Raw genomic sequence first — 15389 nt, forward strand, 5'->3', positions numbered from 1 at the left:
CCCGTGGCTGCTGTGTCTGTCTGGGCCCGAGTGAAGGATTGATCTTAGGGAAGGATGGCTGCCTGTCGGTCACATTGGCTACACGAGCGGTGATGAACAGTTCCGACTCTGTCACATCTCAGAGCAAACTCATTCTGCCAGCCTCTGAGGCTGTCAAGGACTTGGGCAGAATGAACGGCTCGGATAGTGACTCACTGTGTCTCCCTGCCTAAATAGAAATATGTGTTTGCAAAAGAGAAACATCTCCTTTTGGGAGACTGTTTCTCAGCAGATTCAACAGCAGCGTTTCCCTTTCAGCCTGGGACTCTTCCTCCCACGGACAGGCTTGTTCAGGTGACTGCGGTCTTGCTGATGCTGCCTAAATTTAAGCTCTTTTCCACATGAATTCAATCCAGTTCACCTTTCAAAGCTTGCCTAATGCTTTCGAAAAGAACTCCCTTAGCTATCGCAGGCCTTTCTTCATCACCAGGTGCCCTGTGCATAGCACAAACGTGTTCAGGAATGAGAGGGAAGGTCAGAGGAGGGGCCGGGAGAGAGGCTTGGGAGCGGGTGGGTAAAGCTTCATGCGTACATGTTCATGTGCTGGGGCATGCTAGGGTGTAACCTCAGTGATGGGTGTTTTTCCCGTGTGACTTTGTGTTCTTCACCTCACCAAGCACACTAAAACTCTTAGAAAACACCTTCTCATAGCTTTCGGACTCTTGAGCCTTGCTAGTGTGATCACGGAATAGCTCTTTTCTTGATAAAATAAGGCTCTGGTCCATGGAACCTAGCACCCTGTTATTTCTGTGAAAAAAAAATTTGTCTCCTATGAAAATGGAGTAATGGCAAAGCCTGATTCAGAAAATGTAAAATAGATCGAAGGGTCCTGAACACAGGGTGAGCTTTTACAATCCTTGCTCAGAAAGTCACCTCGCCATCGCCACCATTGATAGGTCATGCCTGTCAAGCTTCTCCCATGCACCAGGCAGAATCTATTTGCATCTGTTAAGGTGAGGAGCCTGTGACTGGAACTTGGCGTGTGGCATTCTAACTGTCATCACCATTGTTGTTTGTGACCAGAGAACTAAGCTGTTAGTTCCTCCGTTTGTGCAAAGAGCGCTGCTTTCAGTATGCTGGAAGGTGATATCATGGGGCCTTTGACACCCTCAAACAAATTCCAGGAAACGGGTTTGTAGTCTTTGGACACCCCCTGTAGCTATTCTATTCCAGTGGGTTTTTTGTTTAATCTATGGAATAAAGATATACAGATACAATAAATTAGCAAATGTCCACTCATCGCAGTAGTCTCCAGATGAACCCCCAACAATCTCAGGGGCTCTAGCAGGGGCCCTACTCTTAGACCAGGGAAGAATGAGATGGGCCTGTCAAGTCACCGTAACGCCACCACGATGTGCTCTGTCCTCGAGCTTATTCTTGACTTCTGTCCAACATTTGCTTTTGGAATTATAGCATATGAGCTAAGTGAGATGACTCTGTCTGTAATCCAGGCAGTCAGGAGGCTGAGACAGGAAGGTCTCCTGGTGGAGGCCACACAGGGCTACATCCTCTGTCACAAAATAAGCAAATGGAATTAGTTGTGTGCTCTGAGGTGGAGGTGGCCCATGGGCTAAAAAGGTAGTCAGGGTTGATGGTTGGTCCAGCCTTGGCTCTCAGGCTCCAGAGGAATTGTGCACGAGGGCCAGTATACCAGCGCTGCTCTCTGTAATATGACTTGGGTATTTATTTAGTCTAACATTTCCATACAAGTCCCTATGGACTGGAATAGACCTAGCCTACTTTCCTAGAGGCCTTTGCCCAGAGCTCATATTAACAGATTGTCTACTATTTTTCTTCTGTTGTATTGGACATTTTATACATGCTTTCAGACTTTATACTTTGACCAGACCTTATGTGTTAGGCACTGTTAGCCAACTTCGCACATGAAGAACTTGAGGTTAACAGAGGTTAGTAAGCCAGTCACATAGTTAGAGGATATGGGTGCAGGTTGTGTTCATCTCTCTCTCCTCTTCTCCCCTGCTTCTACAGTACACCATTTTATAGAATGGTGCCATCGGCCACACTGCAACTGGAGGCAAACCCTTCAACATGCTTTTCAGTCTAAAATTGCTTTCCTAAAACTCAAGAGGCTTTCTTTGCAATCTAGCGGTGTGTTTGTGTTGGGGCACTCAAGGGTTACAGAATTCTCCACTGTGGTGCTGTCCTATACCCTGAAGGACGTTTAGCAGCACCCTGGCCTCTACTCTCTAGAATACCTGATGCCAATAGCACACACATGCCCATACCCTGCAACAGCTGGGTCAGAAATGCCTTCAGAGCGGCCCGCCGAGGAACAGAGCCACCTCTAAGACATCTGGAACTGCACCAACATGGAAGTCAGAGTCAGGGGCAGGCCAGTGTTCTATGAGGAACACTTTGCTGACTCCTGTATCCAGGGCAGCTCGCAGACTAGGGAGGGAGCTGAGGCGCTTGACAGTGATTTTACTTCTGATTTACTGGCCCACGTCTGAAACACTGGCTTTGCTTAGTTTGCTTACTCAGTGGCCTTTAAGGGAAGGTCATCAATTCCCTCCCCCCGCACCCCCCCCCCACCCCGGCACATGGCTCAGCATTTCCTCACACCGTTTTGAATGAGCCGAATTGCCGTGCTGCTGTCCCCAGACTTGCATAACAGCAGAAAGCTTTATATAGTGTGTCTGGGATGAGTCACAGCATTAATCCAGGAGGCCAGACAGTAATAACCCATCAGTTTAGGTGGTGTAAAAGGCCCTGATTAGTTCCAGAAGAATGAGAGGACGCACTAGCCCTTCTGGTTCCATGGTGGTGGTTTGCTGTAGGGGGCATTCTCCTGCTCGCTATTCTAGGGAGGGCAATGGTGTGAAATGCATGAATCACATGTCCCAAAGTCCGTGTACTGAACCTACCTACATTCTGTCTCTTGCAGATGAGCACAGTATAAACACGAATTTCTCTCTGGCGACATTTTTTTCCCATCTGTGATTCCTTCCTGCTACTGTTCCTTCATATGCAGTATTTCTAGGGAAATGCAAGAAAGAAAGAGCATCACATTTGCTGAGCACTGCTGGTAGAAAGTGGATATTTCTCTAATTAGAAACCTGTTACTCTGAAGGACTTCATGCATCTTACTGAAGGTGAAATGGAAAGTCACTTAACACAAAATGGATTTTGTAAACAAAGACCAAGAGATCCACCCAAGCACCAGGACTAGAGTGCGAGTATTTGGGGCAAGGTGAGGAGAACGGTCACTTTAGTAATGGTCTGTAATCAGTGCCCAAGTGCTGCACATCACTGGAAAGAGACATACTTATGGGGGAGGGGCCTTCTTGATGGAGGAATGTTTCTGTCCCGGGAGACATTGGCACTTCCCCTCTCCTGGATGGCCGGAAGTCTTCCACTGTTTTACATATGGCACAGTTCAAAGTCAACTTTAGATCCAATGCTCTATCAAACTATAGTGGGCATCCTTCATGTGAGTGGGAAGAAAACAACCGTGCTCCTTACTGCAGCTTCTGCCAAGGCATGGTTGCTCTCCTCAGGGACTAGCTTTGTTGGTGGCAATGGCTACACAAAACTAAACACCAACAGAAGTAAGACCATTTTCATGAGTACTCCATCAAGTTAAAGGGTTTTTGTTGTCTTTTTGGTCATGGATTGAATAAAATTGTCTTTGCACATCCATTAAGGGGGCCAGCTTTCTTAAAGCAATTTTTCTTTTTTTTTAACTAAAATTAGATATAGGTGAACTCATGTTTTTTAGTGGGCTGAACTTATCGGTTTTAGCTGGTTGTCTTAATTAGCCATAAACTTGGAGAAAGCAGTGACTTCTTGAATCCTTAGCCAAATATGAGTATCAGATAATTTTATTATTTTTTTTTCGAGACAGGGTTTCTCTGTGTAGCCCTGGCTATTCTGGAACTCACTCTGTAGATCAGGCTGGCCTGGAACTCAGAAATCCGCCTGTCTCTGCCTCCCGAGTGCTGGGATTAAAGGTGTGCACCACCAATGCCTGGTGAGATAACTTTAAAGAACTCCCTATAAATGCATGAGAACCACTGTTACTGATGAATGTGGTTTTTTGACAACTACATTCACAAATGGCCTGTCTTGTGTTTTGTCACCGTTTTGAGGGATGATGTTTTGTGGCACGTGTGTGATCACAGCCTGATGGTTCTGGTCGTGGGTTGGTTCTTCTGGGCCAGCTTTCACAGACTGCTGCGCAGCTGCACCTACAGTGCTGCCCCATAATACTGTTTCACTTTGGTGAAGATCAGCCCACCTTACACCCCGAGTGCAGGTGTGAACCACGGTAAGTGTGCACAGTCCTTAGGGAAAACAGGGACGCAGAGGCCTGCCTCCTCTCTTTTCCATGCCAAAATGAAATGACCAAGAAACAAAACATTTAAAAAGTTGTTTCTAAATGCTGAGACCTAACCATTGCTTATATACTGTTGTCTGTTGAAACAGTTTGTTACAATTTCATTCTGTTGAACTAGGTGAGACTTTAAGAAATGTTGAAATTATGTTAATTTCCTATTATTATTTAATATAAAGATATTTAAAATGTCTAGTGTTATGAGTTGGTTTAATATATATCTCATGTATGTATCAGTCCTATTTTAAGCGCTTTTTAAAAAAGACTTGTTTAGGTATATATTTTATGTATATGGGTGTTTTATCTGAATGTATGGACACCAGAAGAGAGCACTGGGTCCCATGAGACTACAGTCAAATGGGATCACAGTCAGATGCAATTTTGAGCTGCCATGTGGGTGCTGGGATTTGAACTCAGGGCCTCTGGAAGAACAGCCAGTGCTTTTAACTGCTGAACCATCTCTTGGGACGCCTATGGGTCCTATTTTAAAGGAAGACCGATATTTCCCAAGTGTCACCCTTGCTTACTCTACTGCAGACACAGGAACTATGGCAGTTTAAGGTAGGTCAGCGGGCAGGCCCAGCGGTGAGGCCTCTCTGAGGTAGAGGCCTGGGGATCAGGCGTTTAGTCATTCAAGGCCGGCAGGGCTCCATGGGATCACATCCAAGTCAGGGCAAGACATCCACTTACACTTTCAGGTAGCTGCCTGTTAGACGTCACCAAGCATGTCCTAGCTTAAGTATGACGAGGATGGCATTTTCTAAGTACAGAGCATATATGTAGCACTTGGGATAAGCTGATCTAGGGACTTCCTGAGGCGGCAGAGCTTAAAGTGGACTCCATTGACTGCTTGGAGACTACTGTGGAATGAAGGCATGTCTCAGTAAACAGAACAAACCTGTGGCATCTGTCTGCCTCAGGGAGGCATCAGACAAAGCTGGAAAGGATTTAGAAAATTCTTTTACCTACTCTGGGAGCTGGGAGGCTGTCCTTCATCCCGAGGGCATTATTTATCTGAAGGCATCTTTTGTTTAAGATTCATTCATTTGTTCCTCAAATATGTTCAGTGCCTGCCTTGCACCAGGCACTATTCTAGATGCGTTGAAGGCACTAATAAAAGAAATGCCTCACAGTTGTAAGCGTAAGATGTTCTAAGACACTGGGCCATATGCTCAACATAGTCACTTTACCCATGAAAGCTTTGTAGGGATCTTGTGAAGCAAAAACAGCCAAAAGGGAGCTGGGGAGCTGGGTCAGCAGCTCAGAGCACTTGTTGCTCTTGCAGTAGATTCAGGCTCAGCAGTCCCGCACCCACAAGGATTCACGGTGGCTCACAATCATTTATAACTCCTGCTCCAGGGGATCTGATGCCTTCTTCTGACCTCCATGGGCACCAGGCACTCACATGGACATACACACACAAATGCAAAAAACAATGGCCTTAATGACTACTAAGCCTAGACTCTCTTTTTTTTTTAGATTTATTTATTTATTTATTTATTATATGTGTGTACACTGTAGCTGTCTTCAGACACTCCAGAAGATGGCATCAGATTTTGTTACGGATGGTTGTGAGCCACCATGTGGTTGCTGGGATTTGAACTCGGGAACTTTGGAAGAGCAGTCGGCGCTCTTAACCACTGAGCCATCTTGCCAGCCCCGCCTAGACTCTTCTAACCCCAAACACATACACACCTGCTAACTTATGAACTCAGTCCTTTCACACGCAGAAGCACCTAAGTGCCACCCAGTAAGTACATCTGTGGGCCATTTCCTTCAACGTCCATGGATTATGAACTTACTCATATAAAATCAACCTAACCTTCTAAAAGATACCACAAAAAGAGAATGATCAATATATTAACAAATGTAACTTTTCACTACTGGGGTTATCTGTGTGCTCCATCTGCAGATAAACATGTGTGCGGTAGGAGCTGACTTAGGTTTCAGAACTTAACAATGCAGCCGTCATGCCTGGCCCCAAAACTCACCTGAGAGGCTTTAGCCAGTTATGAGTAAGCTAATATGCGTAAGTGAAGATGTTAGCTGTAACTCTGTGTTAGGGGTCAGGGAGACAATATGGGAGTAAGAGTTCCATACTGTGGTCCGCTCTTGGATCCCATCTTCATCAGTAAAAGCATGGGTTAGAATTCCACATGCCATTTCAAATTCTAAATATCAGTAATAGAGATGGCCTGACAGAGCTCCTAAAACCAAGCAGCTTTGTGGAATATAACTTCTATAAGATGAAGATGGGGTTGGTATGGCGTGCACATAACTGCTGTGGAGTTAAAAGCTAACTTTACACCCAAGAGGAAATGTTTCGCCAAGAACAGGGCTTTTGGGTATTGATTGAAAGCATGTGAAGAATTCGGGGGGAGCTCCAGCCAGTGCAACTCAGATCCCAGTGTGATCGGATTGGACCAGCTCTCGAGGTAGATTTCAGTGCTCTGTGGAAACATGTCTTCATTCAAGGATACTTTCCATGGCATGGTGTAAGAGCATGGTCTGAGCTTCTAGAGGACTGAGCTAGCCTGTCCACTTCTAACCTTCACAGCTAGGTCTTCAGTTCTCATCTTGGTCTTGTGGTCCAAACTTCCCACCCAATTCTATGTGCCTGCCTCACAGCAGGCTGGATGTAAACCAGCTACAGACTTCCAACCCAACAGCCCAGAGAAAACCTTAGTTATTAAAAAAGAAAACACTTTTTCTCATAGTTTGTTTTCAATACACATATTTATTATGCTGTAAAAAGCAACACTACCTGATCTCATTTAAAATAAGTATTTCCCAATTCCAGAATACTTGCAATTTATAGTTTTCATTTTGGGAAATGTTGGAAGTAAATACATTCATAGTTGTGGACTCCCCAGCAGGGATCTACATCAAACATCAGGTTATCAAGTCCCTGACGGACAGCTGGATCAACAGTATACCCAGCTCTACAGCTAAAGCACGTGTAGGCAGCACTGGGGTATAGCATATCACCAGACAGGGGTGTCAGAACCAAGACAGCAGAAACAGTGGCATAAAAAGATCTTCAAAGCAACATGATCATGTAATGGTTCCAGGATACAGAAAAATTAGCTAAGATTGTAAAGCCAAAACAAACAGATCTTTGGAGTTTACAGATGGTAGCAGTTAGCGGCTCATTCACACACACACAGGGTCCTTGTTATTATCAGCCAGTAGCGAACAGCCAGAGCAAGACCTGGCACAGGAAAGAGCATACTCAACCAAGCCACAGAGACTGTACAAAACAGCACTGAGCTGAGAGAAGATGAAAACACCTGTCTCAAAGAATATACAGAACCATGACTGGAGGGGATCCTCAGTCACTGGCAATATTTAAGTTACTGAATCACAAAAAGCCAGCCGCTATTGAAATAGCATTATCTCAGTTGATTCCAAAAAAACCATGTTCACCCATTAATTTTGGAGGTTGTCCCTGCGTAGGATGTTCCCAGTGCCACCTATGCACCTGTCTTGAGGGGGTGTGGAAGAAGCAACATAGCAACAGGGCTGGCTGCCCACCCACCATCCTCCCCACAGACTCTGGAACTTAGAAACACACTCATGGTGCCTGTCCTAGTGAAGGAACATTAGCCACAGTTTCATCAAGGGTGGAGCTGGCTAGGGAATGGAGGGGGTGGCTGAAGCTGACTTTGACTGAAACAGGATCAAAGCAGCTGGAGGTTACCGGGTGAATAATGTGCCACCAGGCATAAAGCAGGGATGCAAGCAGTGCAGGTAGTGAGGGTCACAGAAGACGCTGTATTACTGTCATAACTGCTAGTATCTGTGCACTTGAGAATTTTGCTTATTTCATAAAGCAGTTTCTTCATAAAGCAGTTTCCAAGAAGTCCGTGTGTGTGTGTGTGTGTGTGTGTGTGTGTGTGTGTGTGTGTGTATGCCAAGTGTGCATGCACTTGTGTGCAAAAGTCCTCACTAACATACCCTTTATCTCTTGGAGGTATAATAGGGTAGGTCCAGTATGTGGGACTCCTAGATAATTATGTTTTTTGTAAGGTCGCTTTTACCTATTATCTAAGTTAATCATAAATTACCTTTCCAAAGCAAAGAAATGGTGGGTCTGCCAGGCGTGGTAGTTTGCACCTTTAATCCCAGCACTCGGGAGGCAGAGGCAGGCGGATTTCTGAGTTCAAGGCCAGCCTGGTCTACAAAGTGAGTTCCAGGACAGCCAGGGCTACACAGAGAAACCCTGTCTCGAAAAAACCAAAAACAACAACCCAACCCAACCAAACCAAACCAAACAAAACAAAACAACAAAAAAGAAACGGTGGGTCTAAGTTGAAAATGAAGTGATCTTATTGAATGATACAGCCCACCAACAGTTAGGCAGTAGAGGAAGAGAAGATACTCAGGGCCTCCCACAAAGGGGTGCTATCTTGATGCAGACATTTGACAGCAGGATTCAAAGTAAGTGTTATTTGTAGCTTTTCCTAAATATATCGTTATAACTTTGGTAACTGAAAGCATTTCTGAACTTTTCTTTATTGTAGAAGCTGAAAAGAACTTATAAGTGTGCAGTTTCGCTGTCTTTACTCTTAAGACTGACGATTATTTTAGATGTCATAATTTTGGCTCATCTTCCTTAGATAAATGGCCAAGCTCTATCTCTGATGGTAGAGATGTGAGGCTTGATGGCTTGCTGAGGAAACATGAAAACTGCACAGTGAGCCAGTGCTCTCTTTCCCAGCTGAGGGGGACCGACAGCCACGCAGCACAGAGAGGCTGGCCCAAGCGTTGTATGGAAAGGAAAAATTTAAAAGTGCTAGAACTATATTCACACATACGTTTTGGTCACCAAACATATCTTAACAGATTCCCTGATAAAATCTAATCAGAATCGGCCTGTTCTATGAACAGTTAGTATCTATTTTAATATTTAAAGAGTCACACTCTGAAGTGAGGGTGATAGACATTTTAAACACTCAACCATACAAGTGTAGTGGTCTCTCAAACACTCAAAACTAAATCTGTATTTAAAGTCTTAAAGATCACACTATTTTCACCTAATAACAGCATCGACCCCGTGGACAGACTGTACAACAAAGCTCACTCCTAAGTGCATATGAGCGTATCATCACCAGGGCTTGAAAATGTACAGAACGCAAACCATGAAGACCACACAGTTCAGCTGGCATTGGTAACTACTCTTTTACACCACATTGTACAATGCACGAGGTAACTATTGCTCACATTATGAAGGGAGGCTGCTTCATTTCTATTTTTTTCCCAAAGAACTCAGATTTGTCGTGTGCGCACAATGAAGGAAGCTCCGGTAACACTGCAGTGACAGATGTTGTAAATACACATTACTACCAGATAGAAATATACAATGCTCTCCATAGTCATGTTCCACAATGACTAGGTAAGTAATGGAAGTCTTGGGGTGCAGACCATTATAGCAACCCGTCGAGATTCTTGTGGACAGTCTGGTTTCCCTTTCCATCATCAGAATCCCCTTGAGGTGTGTACTGAACTTGGTATTCCTGAAGGATTTTAAAAACATCATGGTGTCCAAAGTGTAGTGCTTCATCCATGGGGGTATTATTCCACCTGCAGCACAGCAGACAGGGTCGTTAGTCAAGGAACTGCTGCTCGGAGACAGTGCTCCGGCACCCCCAGGTTTTCCATCCAAGCTCCACGGCTGTTGACGTTCATCTATACTTTAGCAGTATTACAAGTGAGACTCCCCCACCCCCCAAAACACACAAAAAAGTTCTTAGAGTTCAGACACTGGTGTGAGAGAGACATCTTGATAATGAGGATAATGGAATGCGTTCTATGAAAAATTCTGTTTCCTCATCCAAATGCTAAAAGAGGGGCCTTTGGAAGCCAAGTCTACTGTTGACCGGTATTTACAAACCAGGTAGTGTAACATCATCCTAACCTGTCACAGGAAGCTTATGTCCCTGCGCATTCAAAAGTTACAGCAAGCCAGAAGTCTTCCAGGTTTCCAATAACTTCATGGCATTAAATGCATGTTAGATGAACAAGCTGCGCCCAGAGGAAGTGACCCTTTCATCACAGCAAGTAAGGGAAGGAAGCCGTGGGCGTACCCGGCCCACTGCCCGATCAGAACTCCTAGTCTGCACTGGTGTGCTCCAGCAGTGAGCAGCTGAGGTCTGTGGAAAGGCGCGGGCGGCATTGTAAAAGCCCCAGAAAAGGCCAGGCTTGCTGCTCAGCCGCTGGGTCCTCACAGCCCGTGGAGCCTGTCCACTCAGCAGCCCCTGCTGGCTCCTCTCCTCTCCATTGGCTCCTGGCCCCAGTTCCCATCCCACCGCCCTGCTTTTGCTTCTTTCCATCATCCTGCGTCTGCCCAGAACCTTTCACCTAATTAATAGGTCACAATGCGAAGCCAAACAGAAAGTGCTTAATTTCACATCTGAAAGGTTCCTGGTAGCCTGCTCTTCATTTTAAAAATCAGGTAAGTCAGAAACTTTACACATCTCTGTTTCTCAAGAGGCGGCTACTGATTTTCCCTGCCGTGTGTGTGTGGCTTTTCATTAGGGAGCCTAACATGATCAAGTATTTGTGTCAGCTTCTGGGGAAACTGCCAGGTCATCTTTACATTTCTTCCATGACACAATGAAAATTCCACCTGCAACGAATACAGTGCTTTGCTCCTGCTGTTCTGTAATATGGGCCATACTGATCCTGCATGATGGGGGAAACACGTAGCTTCGTGTCTGGACTGCCGCATAGCTTACTGCAGTCATTCCTTTTAATAACCAGAGGAATGGAGAGAGAGCCAACATGTTACCACCTCACAAAATTGCTAACAAATTTCAGTTATAACAAAACTTGTCATTTTTTGGTAAACTGAACCAAAAAGATTTAGGTCCCTAAAACAAAGGCTGAGTAATCCAACCAACTAGCTGAAGATAGTCAACTTGCTCTAAACTTTGCAGCTCTTGGGCTTCATTCCAAACTCAAACAGCACTAGGGATGGGTCCATGGCATTCTTCTGAGCTCCTATCCTTACTGCTAAACTGATGGTGCAGCCATTCCAAAGATGAGCTGCCCAAGGAGTGAGCGCAGTGTGGCATGCTTAGCACTGCCCTCTGCCTTAGGCTGGGAAGGAAGGGGCCGCATGGGCCAGGAGGGAAGCTCAGAGGAGCAGAGTGTTGTAGGTGGTCCTTCCCACTGCAGGCAGAACGCACCCCCCATTTAGTGCCTTCAAATCTCCCCTCCAATGGACTATCTAAAATCCAACTCCCAGAAAGCCTTCTGAAACTAACTGCAACAAATGCGAAGCAACCCCAGCACACCAAAGTCAGTTTCCTTACAAACTCGGCCACACTTGTGTGTTGTCTGTGTAGTTAAAACGTTCCCTGCGAACAGAGTTCCCGTTTTCTCTTTTTAAGTACGAAGGACTGTCTTCTTCATATTTGCTGATTGGTCGTCAAACCTGAAAGTCCTGAACAAGACACCACTCTCTGATGGAGTTGGATGTCACACAGCCAGCAAAATCCGCATGTTGCCTTTGTAAGACACCATGGACATAAGCAACACTCCAGTCTGTGTATTCAAATTGTGACTTAGCAACTAGGGGAAGTGGTAATGTAGACACTCACCTGTCCTTGGGGAAAGGGTTTACTTTGCAAGCTTCCAGCAAAAACTTGACAACTTCAACATGACCTATATTCCCCCAAACACAAAAAAATGTATTTTAGTCTTGAGTGGGATTTGGGTCTGGAAAAGCTCTAAGTGGCTCATGCGTTACCCTCTGCTGCTGCGACATGGAGGGCTGTTCTGGAGTCATAATCCCGCTGCTCCATGTCCATGGCTGACAGAGCAAACCTGGAAAGGCATAAATCGCTCGCTCGTCACTGCGTTAGATTAGCTTAGGTCAATGGTAGCATTTGCTCCATCTGTCCAATGTAGGCCTCTCATTTAGGTTCCCTGTGCTACCAGATTGGGGTAAATGCCGTGTGACCACTCTTCCTTAGCTGTGCTACTGTGGAGGAAGATAAACAGCTGTCTCTCCCAGAACTAAATTTCATCACATTATTATTTAAACGATTCTTAAAATAGTGGTGCAGCTCGATTAAAAGGGCAAAAGGCCTACAGTAAAACTACATGTTTCAGTGTACCTTCAAACACCAAAAGTCAGTGTCTCCACCCTGCCCGCATACCTTCGGAGGGCAGACACATCTCCAGTGTATGCGGCAAACAGAAGGTTTATCACCGACTTCACCTATGGACAAAGACAAGACAGATATTTGTGGGAGAAAGCAAATGAGGCCATTGCCGTATAGTTTTCATGTGCTTTGAAGACTTCAGCTGGATTGATGAGATGTTATCCTAGGCACACATCTAAAAAACACACACGCCCTTAGCCAAGACGGATAGAAAATAAAGTATAAGATACATGTGGGAAGAGGCTAGAATATTAACACAGAGTGGAAGCTCATAACACTGACATCGGCAGTGAAGAAAACTAGAAGTTCTCTAAAAACCTCATATAGTATGTCTCACTACATTAAACAAGTCTACATGGGTAAAAGTCATATCACGTACTAAAACTAACTCAGGCTACATACATGTCTCATCCCTGCCATCTCCACCATTGTCTCCACTGACTTCCTTGTGCATCAACGTAAACTTAAGAGCAAAGCTGCTCTTCATTGGGGAGTCTTGACTATTGCCCGGGTGACTGGTGTAAACTAGGGCATGCTCAGACCATATGACACTGCAGAAAGGGTAGGTTCTGGCTATAGTGTGCGCCAAGGCATAAGGTGAATCTGCTTTTGATAGTTACCTACTCATTTTATAGTTAAGTGGAAGAGGCTAGTTATTCTAAGATACTCAGTTTTGACTTTTCATTTGGACTACCCATCCCTGTTTATCGAAAGCCCAGACATCATAGACTGCCAAGTTTGCACCCTGCAGTGTCAGCATTCTCTCTGATGGGACTCTGTGGTAGACACATTAGTCTAACTGGGGCACAGTTTATCCCAGTTCTGTGACTGCTTCCCTCTAGACCTAAAACCTGACGTTGCCTTCACGTTATGGCTCCCCTTCCCACAGCCTGCGAACTTTAAGGCTGAGTGCTGAACACTGCTGAATATCTCTGACTTAGCATTGAAAATGTATCCTACAAACTAGCCCAAAAGATTCTCCATGAAAAGGACCCTATGATTAGATATGTTCTTAAAATATTAAATTCCCCTATTGGAGAGTCATGGGCATATGGGAATTTGAGGACTGATATCACCTCAGAAGTCCATGCCTGATACAAAAACCCCCCATCATCCCCACTGCCTGCTCCTGCCAGCCTCTGAGCCTGCGCTGCTCCAGAGCTATGGGAGGAGGGTGGGCTTTTGCTGTGAAGACTCTAAAAGCATGACAAATCATTTCTAGTTGTTTGACTTCAGGCAAGGGTGATAAAAACAGGTTCAGTTAGTCTCAATGACTGACAGCTGGGCTGGGTTATGAGCCACCACTCATGAATGCAGTGCCTGATGTGTCCAGAAGAGGGCACTGGATTCACTGGAGCGGGGGTAGGGGTGGGGGATGGCAGGCGGGAGGATAAGAGAGCCTGGGTGAGTCGCCCACAAGGGTGCTGTGAACTGGGTCTTCTGCAAGAGCAGGAAGTGCTCTGCATGGAGCAGCCATCTCTCCAGCCCAGGACCAGGTGTCATTCCCTTCTCCTCTGTAGTCAACATGAGACTGATCCCCTGTTAGAAATCACCAACTTCTCACTGTCGGTCACCGTTTCTCTTTCCCATTTGTTCCCTTTATACTTTCTGCAGGCAAAGCCCAGGTTAAAGAACTCCCTGCTGACCCTGGTTAAAACTACACATCATATAAACCCATCTTCACAACTCCCTATACTCTTAAGCAAAATACCATCTCCTCCTCTTCCTTTGCTCCTGCCTCAGACCAGCCTTATTCCCGGGTCCTTCCTTCAGCACTTAGGCAGGCAGTCTTCCAGACTGCTGCCTTGCTGCTAGGGTCTTTGCTTCTAGCATCTTCTACATTCTCCTGCTTCACTTCTGTCTGCCATAACACACAGAAAAACCCATTATCTTACCCCGAAGTTTCCCCTTTTAGGAGGTACTTTCTGGCTGTGCCTTTTATTTCCCCAAGAATCACCTGCACATCCTAACGGTACTCGGTACTCCGCAAGCTCCTCTGCCTGGCCTCTCATGACTCCTCCCATGAAACTGCAGCACCCTGAACACCTTGTGTTGACCGCTGGGCACACTCTCCATGACCTCGCTGCACTCCAAAGACTGTCAGCAGCCTCGGTTTTAGCACAGCATCCCTCATAGGGTTCATTGGTTCTTCCAGGGAGAATGACTTCCCACTCTAGACCTTTAACATCCAAGGTCTGTTCCTGCTTTGTAACTATTGACTCCACCAGGCTACCCAGCTGACATTCCACATCAGAGACATGACTTACTCATGTCCAAATGGGTTTGTGTTTGTGCGGCCTCTCTCTCCCCCAGGCTCTCTTAGTTTGTGAGCCAGAATTCAGCATTTGTTCATTCTGGACCCTGGAAGTCAGAGTTGCTGCATTTGCTGGTTGACTCCCTCCCCCACTCCCCCCAGGGATGGACGGCTGAAACCCAGGAGGGTACAGCAGGTGCCCCTCCCACCTAAGTGTTCTACATAGTGCACCTACCGAAGGAGAAGCCTCCGATAACCCACATCTAGCTTATGTGATTAATCCCGTAAAACATTTACAAAGCCACCACTTTTGATTATCCATCACTACTGCTGTAGCGTATCTAGGTCACAGCCTTATCTGAAGTGGAGGATTGTGACAGCCTGTTTGACTGCTGCCACAGGAAACTGAAATGGCAGGCTATTCTCTGGCACCTCCCACCATACCGAGAATTCAGCTGTACCATGCCACGCAGAACACAAACGTTCTAATCCTTGGTGACTCTGCATGTCATCCCTATCAATTCTTACCCCACCAAGCTTTTGCTCACTTTGCATTCAAAGTCCACTTCCC

The 15389-nt window shown here is 45.6% G+C and overlaps 2 protein-coding genes across 12 annotated transcripts in view; one reads left to right on the forward strand and one right to left on the reverse strand.

The window, feature by feature from the left end:
* The window catches only part of Stat1 (signal transducer and activator of transcription 1), a 42428-nt gene extending 36901 nt beyond the window's left edge, over positions 1–5527 (forward strand). For 4 of the 7 annotated variants that reach the window (NM_009283.4, NM_001357627.1, NM_001205314.1 and 1 more), the window contains exon 25: positions 2945–5527. In NM_009283.4, the coding sequence (NP_033309.3) occupies positions 2945–2959 (15 nt within the window). In that variant the 3' untranslated portion in view covers positions 2960–5527. The remainder of the gene's footprint in view (positions 1–2944) is intronic. The other 3 variants (XM_017319463.2, XM_030252467.1, XM_017319464.2) reach the window with 1 other exon arrangement.
* A 1583-nt stretch (positions 5528–7110) lies between these two features.
* Positions 7111–15389, reverse strand: part of Gls (glutaminase) — a 71561-nt gene continuing 63282 nt past the window's right edge. For 3 of the 5 annotated variants that reach the window (XM_006495702.2, XM_006495703.4, XM_017316236.1), the window contains 4 exons: positions 12559–12620; positions 12147–12223; positions 11998–12061; positions 8192–9976 (listed from right to left, as the gene is read on the reverse strand). In XM_006495702.2, coding sequence (XP_006495765.1) covers positions 9820–9976; positions 11998–12061; positions 12147–12223; positions 12559–12620 — 360 coding nt within the window. In that variant the 3' untranslated portion in view covers positions 8192–9819. Of the gene's footprint in view, positions 9977–11997; positions 12062–12146; positions 12224–12558; positions 12621–15389 lie in introns of all 5 variants that reach the window. The other 2 variants (XR_001781161.2, NM_001081081.2) reach the window with 1 other exon arrangement.

Source organism: Mus musculus, chromosome 1 (assembly GCF_000001635.26).
Source record: "Mus musculus strain C57BL/6J chromosome 1, GRCm38.p6 C57BL/6J".
Lineage (NCBI taxonomy): Eukaryota > Metazoa > Chordata > Mammalia > Rodentia > Muridae > Mus > Mus musculus.